Genomic DNA, 13,564 nt, shown 5'->3' on the forward strand with positions numbered 1-13,564 from the left:
TAATCCTCCAGAAGATCCAGCGCAAGAAGAATGGTAGCAGTGACAGAAGCTATTAATGTTCTGGCTTCTCTGTGCAGCGGTGATCTGCTCTGCAGACCAAAAAGAGGGTAGATAGGTGCTATCTGAAAGAAAAGGGAAAGCAATTATTGGGTTTGCTTAGTGAATTCGGTTTGTGAACAAACAAACGGGCTGCGGGAGCAGTGTTCACAAGGTGCCAAAAAGCAAGTGTGTTGTCAGGGCAAAGCTGTGAAAGCAAACTCAGCCCTGATTTGAAACAGCCAGCTCCAAAGCTGGAAAGAAATTCGAGGTTTGTACGGGTGCCTTTTGTAGCTTTTGGAACAAGAGAGGAAAGGATTTGTATGACAGAAGCAGTCGTGGCATAAAAGGCTGAAGTAATCAGACGATGCTTCGCCAAACACAGGTGCAAAAAGATGTGGCACGTTCATGCCACACCAAGGGAAGCCACAGACATTTGAAACAGAGCACTAAAAAGAAGGGATTTGCACAGTAATTCCTGGCACAGGTGGGAAAGGGAATAGGGGCAAAAAAAACCCAACCCACCTTCATCAGAGAAATATCCTAACTGAATTCCTTTCACTGTGAGGAGCCACTCCTGCAGCCTTGGCAGAAAAAGTTGGTCAGTGAGTATAGGGTGTATGTAGTGGGCTTATGTGTCAACAAAACAGTGTCAGGACCTGAAGTTTCTGGAATCACTGTAGCAGGCTGTGGAGGGCATGGATTCGAAAAGACACACACCAAATGAAAGAGCAGGGCAGTGTGATGGTGATGAGTGCACCCACTCTGAACTAAGCTCAAGCCATGAGCAAATGAAGCGAAACCTGACAACAAGACAGACAAGGATCCAGCCAGCTGTTTTGCTTTTGCTGTTAAATCGTGAATGTCTGTTGCTATCCTTTATGGCACGGCTTTAGGGGAAGAGCAGGCAAACGTGAGAGAAACACCTACATTTGTACTTTATGACCACCTTTCTTTATTGCTCTGCGTGCAATTTTATTCCAGTGCATCCTGAATCGATAGTGTTACACATTATACTTGCTTATTGCTGGCATAAATTTTTACCTATGGTCTCCTAGCAGTAGCTAAGAGAGGACTTTCTGTCCATGGTTTCCACACCCAAAGCAGTTCTTCAGACCTTGCACTGTTTTCTAATGGTCAGAAGGATTATCTGGTACAGCACGTCCCATATAGGCTGGCTGATCATCATGTCAAATTTCAATTCTTTCTCTGTTGCTGTATGGATGCATGGCAGTAGATACAGTTCGTCTGTGTGTGCTATTTAAAGTCATTTAACACTTGAATGTATGCCTTTAAATGTTTTCTATGTAACACGCCATATAGTCTTTTGCTGCATGCAGAGGTCTAAGCCACTGGAAAAGAAAAATATATATTCTCAACATTTTGTTCCATTTTCACCCCTGTCTTCTTCAAGACACAGTTTCCAGGTGTACTGTAACAAAATAATTATATACCTGGAAACTCAGGCAACTTGTTTGGGGGTTGAGATTTTTTTTTTTTTATTACACCAAGAGCTGTTCTCACTGGATTGCTTTAGTGCTGAAACACATCATGATACTAAGACCATGATGCAGTTGAGCAAATTCAAACAGCCCCCACCTTGAGGAGAACCCAGAGTGTATACAGTGAACTTGCTCAACAGCATCAAGGTCCAATTCCAGCAATTCTTTTCAGTGGCCCGTGTTGGCTTTCCACACTAGGCAAAACTTTGTTGAATTTAGCGACTCCCAACATATAAAGCCACTTTGCCTCCGAGTTCTAGCCAGGTGTTTCAGGTGGATAAAGCTCCCTGGCTGCAGAGTTGCTTAGCCTTTTTTTTTTCCTCCTTCGATACAGCGTGTGGCAGAGAAGGAACCTCCGAGTCCTTCCCTCCCCGAGACGCGCAGCCCCCGCTTACAGAAGCGGAGTGGGTTCGCTTCGGCCCCGGCTCCTTCTTTTAACCGGCAGCCGCGAACCCCCTGAATTAATCTGCATATTCACATGATCGCAAATGACCCGCAGCCGGTGCTCCGGCGGCAGTTTCCTCAAGTACCCTTCGCCCGCCCGCTCGGAGCAGCAGCAGGTAGGGGACCGCGGCTGGGAAGCGCGGCGCTGGCCGGCCGCATGGTTGGGAGCCGTGCCACCCCCCCGCCCCGCTCCCCGAGCCCACCCCGGCGAGCGCCGCTCACCCCCCGCCCGCGCTGCCGCGGCTCCGCGCCCGCCGGGGAGGCATGAGCGACGGAGCGGCCGCTCCGCGCCGCGGGTGAGTGCGCGGCCCTCCGCGGGGCGCGGAGGGAGGGAAGTGGGGAGGGAATGGAAGGGGGGGACACCCAAATCGGAGATGACTTTATGGGTAAAGTAGAGGAAGAGGGGGGAGGGCGGGTGGGGCCGCGGGAGGGGAGCCCCTTCTCCGCTCCCGCCGGACCCCCCCGCTCGGTCGTTCGGTCCCGGGAGGCGTGCGCAGCCGGGTCGCCGCTGGTGGGGGATCGGGGCTGCTGCGAGCTGCCTTTCCCCGGCGTTTTACCGAGGGATAGCTCCCGGGCAGCACAGCCGTTCCCCTCCCCGAAGGCAGAAGGTACTGCTGGAGACTTTCAGTGACTTTTAACGCTGGAGGTGCGAAGGGGGGCAGAGGGTCTCAAGCACGCACCCTCCTTTTCCGCACCCTAAAACTTTGTCTTATTCGACACTCGTGGTCCCGCGACAGAGATGGGTGTGCAGGAAGCCCAGCTCCCGTACAGCCATAGAGCCGCAGCACCGGGTTCCAGAGACTCCCCTTCCCACCTCCTGCGGACACGTCCGTGTCAGTCCCTCACCCAGCATCGTGCTGGAAAATGAGGCAAAGCGATCAGAAGTAAATCCCGCGGCAGCGTATTTGTTTTCCAAGAGCAGCCTGTCCCCTGCCCCACAGTTTGGCAAGTGGGTGCCCTGCGTCCATTCGAGCTACAGCCCCCGGTGCCAGCACAGGTTGGGGAGCAGGGGAGTTTGCTGCGGAGATAGGACTGTAAATAGCTGCCATGCGCACAAAACTTGTGGGTGACAGTGGTGTCATGTTGAGCGGCTGGCTGCAAGCCTCGTCCAGGCTGTTTGCTCTGTTCCTTGAGGTGCTACTAGTTAGAAGAGGAAGACTTTTAAAAATACTGTTCAACTTCAGTACTGGAACCTTTATTATTATGTACCCTGGGCTGCACCAAAGCCAGTGGGACAAACGGGTCAGTGCAGGTGGTTCTGCCCTTCTGCTCTGGTGAGACCCCACCTGGAGGGCTGTGTCCAGCTCTGGGATCCCCAGTACAACACAGACATGGACCTGTTGGAGCAAGTTCAGAGGAGGGACATAAAGACGATCTGCAGGCTGGAGCACATCTCCTGCAAATACAGTCTGGGAGAGTTGGGCTTGTTCAGCCTGCAAGAAGAGAAGGCTCCAGGGAGACCTTACTGCAGCCTTCAGTACCTGAAGGAGCCTACAGAAAACATGGAGAGGGACTGTTTGTCGGGGAGTGTAGTGATAGGACAAGGGGTAATGGGTTTAAGATGAAAGAGGGAAGATTTAGATTAGCTATTAGGAAGAAATTCTTTACTGTGAGGGTGGTGGGACACTGGCACAGGTTGCTCAGAGAAGCTGTGGCTGCCCCCTCCCTGGCAGTGTTGAAGGCCAGGTTGGATGGGGCTTTGGGTACCCTGGTCTAGTGGAGGGTGTCCGTGCTTATGGCAGGGAGCTGGAACTAGACGGTCTTTGAGGTCCCTTCACACCCAAACCAGTCTGTGATTCTATGATTATTTATATTATTATTGCTTTGAAGCCATATTTATATCTGCAGACCTGATGGCAACATGCATCCTATCAAACACAATCTATTGTGTAATGTTGTAGTCCAGACCACAGAATTTCACGTGTGGCCACATGTGAAATTAATGTGTGATTATATCATGTGTCTTTCTGTTCTTCTGTTGTATTTTGTGTTTATTTAAGGCATCCATGAACAAAAAAAAAAAAAAAAAAGTTGTTTTGCAACTTTGATGGCAAATCTCAGCTGCTGGAAAGACACGTTTTGTTTCCAAACCTGGCACAACCACTCACCACTTGCTCTGTCTTATCTTAAAACTTTACATTAACTGCATGCTGAAAAATAGTGGATGTTTGAGACAGCATTGTTTCCAAAGTTGATGATAGGCTTTAGATTTAAGTGAAAAACTGGACTCAGGGCTCAAACACCTTATTAAGCTCTTATTAACATTTGTAGGTTTGTTGGTTTTTTTTTTTTTATGTGGATAAGAAAGGTGTCCAGTTTGAAAGAAAAATTTGGCCATGCCAGCTGGGCATTTTGCTGGGTGATGAAATCATAGAAAACCAGTCTGCTTCAGAAAAAAGATGTGTGCATTAAAAATAGATGTTTAGAACATTAACTATCAAAGTACGATTGGCAATGTGGTTCTACCACTTCTAGGTTTTTTCCACATAGCATGCTGTTTTAAAAGAACAGCAACATTGTTTAGGTTGATGAGCAAGTTCCTGTGCTTGAGTTACATTTTTGTCTTGCATGCAGCACTTCTGCATTTTCGGGGCTGTAAATAATATTGACTGAAGTGATTGGGCATGATCTCAGCTGGAGAAGCAGTATGAGATCTGCCCTTCATAAGTCATAGCCTCCTTCTAGGCAGCCCCATCAGAATTCAGTAGAAGGTGTGATCTTCGAGATCCTCCCTGTCTCTTGTACACGTGCATGTACCTGCTTGCCTTTAATGTGTCCTTCCAAGACGTTCCTCAACTAGAGGAAGCTGTGATTTTGATGCCCAATATGAACACCCTTTTTTATCCTCTTTTACAGGAAAAGGAGTGTAATTAATTTGAAGAGCTCAGTATTCTCTGCATACAGAAAGTGAGCGTCAGGGCACACTGACAAAGAAGTCAGATGTCACCATGCCCATCTATCCCAAGCTCCAAAAACCTAAATTCCCCCCCATAGTGCCCTTGGTGGTTGGAAATTTTGCAGAAGTCTGGAATATCACACTAGGGTTTGCATTTTGCTTAGGAAAATCGAGCTTGCATCCGAACTGAGCTGGGCACGAAAGGATGGCGTAGTGCTGTTTCCCTTTTCTGTGCATCCAGGTGTCTTTTCCATGGGCTTCAAGATAGGCTTCATCCCTGTAAGAAATGTTCACCTGGGGCACGCCCCTGGAAAATGAGTATTTCTCAGTATGGATCTAGCACCCTTGTCCACTAAAATAGAGTATTAGTGAGGAAGTAGTAAGGGTGTCAGAGGTAAACCTTTAGGTTTCTGTGAGAATATGGGCATACTGTTTTAAGGTAAAGATGATCAACCTACAGACTTTGTCATTAGAGGAGGCAATGATTTGGGGACATTTTGAACAAAAAGTCTAGTCAAGATAGTTGGTCATTAACTGACTGTTACTATGAGATCTTACAAAAACATCTTTTTGTTTGTCTCGAGTTTGAGACAAAATTAGAAGATTTTGGGATCACCTTATTCTCTTTTGAGGTTCCAGCTTCAATCCAGCAGACAGCAACCTCCGCTTAAATCTCTCAGGTCACTTCACAAGCCGTTACAACAGCCATTTGCAGGAGATAATGCAATTTTTGTTCTCATCTGATAGTCTGGAGAACTGAGATAGAGTTCAAATGACCTATCCAAAATACACAGTAAATTAGCATAAGAAATGAGACAGGGAAACAAATTATTTGCTCCATCCACAAGATTAAATTGCCTTTTCCTAACTCACTGCAACTGTTAAGAAATTCATGGGCCATTCCTCTTGCAATAACTTGAAAAGGGCAGACATGCTTTTTATGCTTCTTTCTGATGTAAGCTGTATTAAATATGCATTGTCGCTCGGTTACCTTAGAAAACTGAGCATAAATTCATCCCTTCTCCACTTGAAATTCTGTTCCCAAACGTAGCAGCTGAATATTCTTCCTTTTGTTTTCTCTTTTTTGGAGGGGTTGGAGGTTTGGGGTTTTTTGCTTTTGTTTTTAGAGAAGAATCTTGTTAGCATTCCTTAGAAACTCATTAAAATGCTTCCCTTTTGGCTCATTCTCCTAATTTATTAATACCACAAATAACTTTTCTTTGGTGACCCACTTTCATAGGTATCTGAACATCTAGCAAAATTGTAACTCGTCAGGAATGCAGTGTAGACTAATAAATAGCATCTCCAGACAGAGGGGAAAATTGAGACGCTTCTTTATTTGCCACACAGAGTCCTGCCCACCACACATACAGAAAATACCGCTTTATTTGACAGCTTACTTGGCACCTTTAGACCAAAAGAAAGCACCTTATTGATTACATGATTAATTCAAAGGTCAGAATTTTAGGACTGCATGTGTTCTCCTGACTGAATTCAATTTTCTTTTTTTTTTTTTTTTTAGTGAAGAAACCGCTTGTTGCATAAATATAAATTGAAATATTGGTTTCTGTGAGTGTTCAAACAAATAGACTCTCTCTTACAGCTCCCAGGACTTCCCAAGGCTACACTGTTATCAAAAACGTTTGGGTTTGACTAAGGTGGTGTTTATTATTGAACTGTCATACCTGCTTTGTGATAAGCACAGATTTGTTTAGGAAAAAAGAGGATGCCCACTGATTTAACGAGTTGGATGGTCAACAGGCCACTAGAAGTGGTAGGGGCTTTACAGATTCTAAGTCAGGCAGACGTTAGTTGGGATAGAAGTATACACTTATCTTCATACTCAGGAGAGCATAAGGCTTATTTGGTGACTTCTGACAAAGCTTTGTTTTCCTTTCCAGTAAGTGTGGACGTCTGTGTAAGTGGGAGAGCATCATGGTGGCGTTTAAAGGAGTCTGGACTCAGCCCTTCTGGAAGGCCGTTTCGGCAGAATTTTTGGCCATGCTCATCTTTGTCCTCCTCAGCCTGGGTTCCACAATCAACTGGGGTGGAGCAGAGAAGCCCTTGCCTGTCGACATGGTCCTTATCTCCCTCTGCTTTGGACTTAGCATTGCAACCATGGTGCAGTGCTTTGGGCACATCAGCGGAGGTCACATTAACCCTGCTGTAACGGTGGCAATGGTCTGCACCAGGAAGATCAGCCTCGCCAAGTCGATCTTCTACATTCTTGCCCAGTGCCTGGGAGCCATTGTGGGTGCAGGCATCCTTTACCTCGTCACGCCACCAAGCGTGGTGGGAGGCCTGGGAGTCACTGCGGTAATCACTGCTCCTCCAGCTCTTGAACTAGCCTAAGAGATATAGTCAGTGTCACGCAGCAAAAAGGAGAGCTCAAGTAGAGGTTTCATGAGCTTGCTGGTTTATTTACAACATCTAGGCAGGGCTTAAAAGCTCTCCTTAGGATGGGTTTATGCAGGATGGTATCTATAGCTGTTCTTTTTATAGAAGTTCTCCTTCCTAGAACTTCCCCAAATCTGATGACAGCAGGTAATGCTAATTTGCATACAGAATTTAAATAATATATGCATGAAATGCCATTTTTATATGGGCTGGGGAGGGAGAAATTAATTCTGTGCCATTATGATGGGGATTGAAAAAACATCAATTTAAAATGACATACTTTTGAAATAGATTGTGGCTTAGATTTCAGCTTTGTTCTAAACTAATAAGGAATGCCATCAGTTAGCCCTGTTGCAGGACTTATTAAAAATGCACTTGAGCCGCACACTGCTTAATTTTTAATTGAAATTTAAATTAATTAAGTCAGGGCTAATTAATGAATTTATAATTGAATAGTAAATTACAGTGCTCCCAAGAAAAAAAATGGTGAAGGGGAAGTGCAGCATTTGCAAATCCCTGTGTAAAAATAAACTATACTTCTGCAGCCTAACTTTGAAGTTCTTCTTGGATGTTACTTCTAAGCCTTCTGTCCTCCGTCCAGCAGTAGTTTTCCATGGCTCTCGGAATAAAAATAAAAAAGGGAGAAAAGTCAGGAAGGGTGGGGGGGGTGGGGGGGGAGGAACAACCTGTACCTCTGAATTTCATTGTTGTCTTTCACTGTGTACCATTTAGAAACACCTTTAATTGAAACACAATTAATGTATGCAGAGGTTTTCTGATTTATAAAAATCACCTTTGTTTCATCTCCGGTGTTTCTTTCCCTTCTTCCAGGTACACGGGGATCTTTCCGCTGGCCATGGACTCCTGGTGGAGCTGATAATTACATTCCAGCTGGTTTTTACTATTTTTGCCAGCTGTGATTCAAAACGAAGTGATGTCACTGGTTCAGTAGCTTTAGCAATTGGATTTTCTGTTGCAATTGGACATCTATTTGCTGTAAGTTAATGGCTTTTCTTTAAAAACTAGACCCCTTGTCCCTTTATGACCACTTCAGAAGTAAGTGGAAAGTTTTGTGGCCTTTGTAGCTGCTATAGCTATATAGCTGCTATATCCTTTAGGGATCCACGTCAAAATCCCTTTGGGTAGCAGGAGGGTCCCCTTGGACATGGTGTTGCATCAGAAGTTTTCTGCCTGCTTACATGAGGACTGGGTTAATTTTGTGATAAGACTTGTAATGGTGGCAGTGCTTGCTGTCAAGACTAGAAGTCCTACAAAACCAGGGTGTCCCCATAGTACAGGGACTAGCAGGAATTGCATAACTGTCTTCAAGATTTTGATAACAGGTAACATTTTGTCTGTGCTTTAGATCAATTACACCGGTGCCAGTATGAACCCTGCTCGATCGTTTGGACCTGCTGTCATCATGGGGAGATGGGAAAACCAATGGGTAACGGCTTTAACGCTTCCTTTGCCATCCTGTGGAACAGCTGTCAGGATTTTTTGTACATCGTTGTTAGTGATCTATCCCAGTACATCCAATAGAGACCATCGCTGAGGAAGACAGGCACTGACCTGCCACAAAACTAAGTATAATTATGCTCCTCACCTAGGACCACGTTGCGGTTTGCAGCACATTGGAATGAGAAAAAACTTTATCACACCGAGGGTGACGGAGCACTGGGACAAGAGGCCCAGAGAGGCTGTGGAGTCTCCTTCTCTGGAGACATTCAAAACCTGTCAAAGATGCAATCTTGTCCAACCCACTTGAGGTGATCCTGCTTTAGCAGATGTTGAACCAGATGATTTCCGGGGGTCCTTTCCAACCCCTACCAGCCCATGATTCTGTGGAATAGTGTCTTGTTATTTGGGGGCTGTTTGTGTGGAGGTTGTAGCTGAGGTAGAAAGGAAATCATACAAAAAATTAAAAATAAAATTAAAAAAAGCAATCCAGTGAGGCTGAAAGAACTGAACTGCTAGAAAGAAAAATCCTCCAAGGCAGATTGTAAACCCCCTGGTCATGCTGGTGGGAAGTTATGGAAGTAATTCTGTCACGTTTCACGTTTCACCTGGTTCCGCGGCAAACTGGGGCAGACATAAAACGAGAGCAGGGACCCTCTGTGATCTGGCTCCCTGGGGAGAGAAATCTGCAAATGCCCGCAGCGAGAGATGAAGGGGTTGCAGTCTGGTCTTTGCAGACCAGGCCAAATGTTACCCACTTCAATTTGAAAGCATCAGCTTAACTAGGAGAGTTTGCGCAGGAAACAATTTGGTAAACAGATTGTGAGCGATGCAGTCGTTTTCTGCAGCATCCCACTATTAAACTTATTTAAAAAAAATTCATTTTATAAAGGAGAGATGGATTGCAGCTCAGCCTCACCTAATTAAAGGCAGGGAAAGCACTTCTAGGGACAGTTTCAGTGCTAACTGGAAGAGCTGCATATTACAGTGCATGTAAGGATTTTCTTGATTTTTAAAGTATGAAGCCCACACTGCTCCCACTGCAGCTAATAACAGAAATGGCATTGTCTTCAGGCCCTAAGGCTCCAATTCTGCAAACACGATACCATGTGTAACTTTGTTCCCAAGAGTTATCCTATTGAGGCAGATTTACCCAGCTATCAGTGAACGGCTTGTTCGTATGAAAAAACGCTGTAGTTTTTCACAAGATTAATTATCCATACTCTGATGGAGCCTGTAATTTGTAACTAAAGCTGTAAACAATAAACAAATGTACCATGGAGAAACTTGTAGGAAAAGCTTAGCTACTCTCCTGGTCACTTGGAAAGATGGTCTTTTCTCCTGTGCAGTGACACTGGCAAACCACTGACACAAGTCTGTGGGCTTCTGCACCTACTATTGTTACAGGACTGCTGCCTGTCATGCTGAAATAGATAGGTATCCAACAAAGTTGCATCTGTCAGTTGTATTTGGTTACTCAAATTAGATAATCAGGTAGCTGACTGTCTGTGGGAAAACCCAGATTTGGATTCTTTTGGAAATGTGAGTCTTACACACTGAAGTAGAGCTGCCTGTACGTGCACTAGGAAAGGTTTTGTTTCCTTAAAAGTTTATTGTCACTCTGAGTGACAATGCAGAGAGAAAGAGAGTTTTTTGCTTTTGTGTTTATCCTGTGTGTCATCTTGCAAACAGCCCATATATGTTGTCTGTGTCTGACAGTAAGCAATGAAAATTTAGAAGAGGCCTCTTGGACAGAAATGGATCAATAAAACTTGACAAAACTGCTTCTCTTCAAAGATGTGGGCCTGCTTTGCAGTCATCTTAACCCTGCTAGTTTAAAAGCAAAGCTATTCCGGAGCAGGTCTGTGTTGTATGTGACCAGAGAGGTGTATTTCACGAGTCATTTATGACTCCAGCAGGATTGTAGCCTTTTTTTGGGCTTCAAGGAATGTTATAACTACAGTTGATCTAACTAAGGAAGTTAAAGAACCTGTACTTTTTTTTTGTTACTGGACAAAGTTTAAAAAAATAAATTAAATCTCCCATAAAGTGTGTGGGGGAAAACAGCTACTTTCCATTAACAGAAGGTAGGGCAGCCAGAGAGGACGCCTCTGTGTCTGTCCATGGGAGATGTCTGTAGCTTTGCTGCCACTCAGCTGCTTGAGAAGGTCGGTAACCACACATGCAGTCTGCAATCTTTTTCAGGCATCAGGGAAGTATTAACTGTATCTCATGGACATGTCAGCATAGGTCCTTCTTAGATGACTGGATTCAAGGTGACTAGGGAGAATTTCTGGAGGAGTTGAATACTCTGGGAGCAGGCAGAAAAGGAAAGGAAAAAAAAAAGACACAATAAAGGACTAATGCCATTAGTAGCATAAGAGACTGCCTTCTGACCAAATCCGTATGTGGCTTTTTTAGAGGAGTCAATTGCTGATTTCCAGGTCACCATCTGTGAAACCTAAGGTAGATACACTTCTCTGCCTCATAAACTGGTATGATGGCAGGTTCCATCCCAGTTCATGAAAGCTGGCAACATGACCATGCATTTCTGGAAAGCAGAGTGGGTTTGAAGGATTGGGCCAGGATATTCTGCAGAATTCTCAATAAAATCTGTAGTGACATGCTTTTCTCCAAGACGCTGGCATCTTTATTTGCTCCAGAGCTTAATGCCTGCCTTTTTTTTTTCCACCTCTTTTTGCAGGTGTACTGGGTGGGACCAATAATAGGAGCAGTCCTTGCTGGTGCTCTTTATGAGTACGTCTATTGCCCAGATGTCGAACTCAAGCGCCGTTTTAAAGACGTCTTCAGTAAGGCTACCCAGCCCTCCAAAGGGAAATACATCGAGGTGGATGATAACAGGAGCCACGTAGAGACCGACGACCTGATCCTGAAGCCTGGCGTAGTTCATGTGATTGATATTGACAGGGGTGAGGACAAGAAGGGAAGAGATCCATCCAGCGAGGTGTTGTCTTCTGTATGACTAGCAAGAAGCACTGAAAACAGAGAGCAGCCTGCTAGCCTGTCCACAGATATCCTTCCACCTATTAAAGAAACAGATCTCCTCTAAACTGAGCATCTAGCATCTCTTAACAGCTGTGGTGCAGGCAGATGCATGTTGGTGGCATCACCAATGCATATGCCCGCTCAGTTGGAATATTGACTTCGTTATAATTAGGATTCCCCATCTATTATTCCAAATTGAGAGTTGTTCATACTGTATTCCTTTCCTTCTTTCTGGAATAATCCCAAAGTAAAAAAAAATAAAAAAATAAAAAAATGGAAGCATTCTTCTTTAATAAATCAGTCAATAATGAGATGAAGATAGAGATGTTTAATGTTCAGATTGACAGTTAAGACATATCAGGAAATGCCTATAGACATGAAGACCTACTTATCAGATTGTTCTTCTGACACTTAATTGGCTGTTGTCAGCTCCGATTAGAACATCTTATCCATTAAGTGTTCTCTGCGAGGTTCAGGGACAGCACCAACAGTACTCAAGAGTTCTATCCACAGTCAAGCAAAGGAGTACTGTTTCCACTGCTGTACATCACAATTGCCTTGCAAACTACCTCTGAAAATATGATAGTTTAATAGGTATTTAAAAAAAAAATTCCTATCAACCCATCAAATTTTACTCGTGATTTGGAGTATAAATATATTACCTTCATCCCCTCCCAGGAGTAAATACGCTGAAATTGAATGTTGAAATCTACAGTAATAAGGCTGCAAAGCATTTGACTGCACTTCATGCTCCCTCTTGTCATTGTCTATCTGGTGAAACATTCTCCTGGGGTTTGACTATTGACCATTTAGTGTTAGCAGACTCTCAAGGTCATGCAAAGAATATAAAGGCTTTCCTGTTACTTAATAACTCAAATAAGAGATATCAGAAGAAAAGAAGGCATATCTGTTTTCAGTGCACTTGTTCAAATACACATTTCTGTGCTAATTTATGTAAACTAAAGGTTTAAATTACTTACCTACTTTCTTACAAGATGGTTGGAGACATGGGGGTTTTAATTTATTAGTAATGTAGAGGGGCTTTAACTTTTAACTGTATTGAAACACTGATTGGGAGATATTTTTTTATAACAGATCATAAAAATATGACTGCTTCTGGGTTTATTTGTTGTAACCGATACCTAACTATTTGAACAGCATCCATGCTTGTTCTAGTGTTCATATAATCTTAATTACACCTCTGGCAAAGGTTTTATTTAATCTGTTGTTAGGGAAAAAAAATCAAGCCCTTGCAGTGTTTTTTAGGGGGAAAGGGACATGAAATATGTTTAGTAATCAGTCTTTCCCTTACAGAAGTATTTTGACAGACATAATTGCCCCAGCAGAACGTTTCTGTAAAGCTGTTAGTGACTTACTGCTTTTGTTTCTGATCAGTGGCTTTGAGTTTTACAATATGCAGCTGCAGAGCAGTCAGGAGCATGGTATTATTACTGTAATTGTATGGTTTTATTTTGAAATTGAAAAGCTACCCCTGCCTATTTAGCAATAAGAGGGGGGGAGGGAAAATGCTAGTCCTGACTGTGGGCTGTAATAGCCTTGTCTGCTCTTTGACATACTCTACATGCTATCTTTATTACAGGGAATTAGATGTTTCTAATGAGATCATAAACCACTGCTATACTCAAATCTGTGCACTATGATCCAAAGGCAATTCTACTATCCCAGCTCGTAGCACTGTATAGCCCCAGCATGTCCTGCCATAATCATTTTCCTAGTTTCACACTTTCCTGGTCTTAAACCCTGTTAAAGTATCACTCAAGCTCCCTGCATTGAGACCGAGATCCATGTCTCCTCCATGCATTTC

General features: G+C 44.0%; 1 protein-coding gene across 2 annotated transcripts; it reads left to right on the forward strand.

Annotated features, from left to right (window-relative positions):
• Positions 1-2,246: 2,246 nt before the first annotated feature.
• Positions 2,247-12,771, forward strand: AQP4 (aquaporin 4; the record flags this gene model as incomplete). 2 transcript variants are annotated; one of them, XM_084260562.1, is made up of 5 exons in its annotated part: positions 2,247-2,278; positions 6,780-7,194; positions 8,107-8,271; positions 8,642-8,722; positions 11,438-12,771. In XM_084260562.1, the coding sequence occupies 5 exons, from the start codon at positions 2,247-2,249 to the stop codon at positions 11,714-11,716; spliced, it is 972 nt and encodes a 323-aa protein (XP_084116688.1). In that variant the 3' UTR covers positions 11,717-12,771. The 2 variants fall into 2 exon arrangements, with proteins under 2 accessions (XP_084116688.1, XP_084116689.1); XM_084260563.1 differs by lacking the exons at positions 2,247-2,278; positions 8,642-8,722 and having other exon boundaries at positions 6,787-7,194.
• Positions 12,772-13,564: the final 793 nt, after the last annotated feature.

Source organism: Gallinula chloropus (genome assembly GCF_964237585.1).
Source record: "Gallinula chloropus genome assembly, chromosome: 2".
NCBI classification, from domain to species: domain Eukaryota; kingdom Metazoa; phylum Chordata; class Aves; order Gruiformes; family Rallidae; genus Gallinula; species Gallinula chloropus.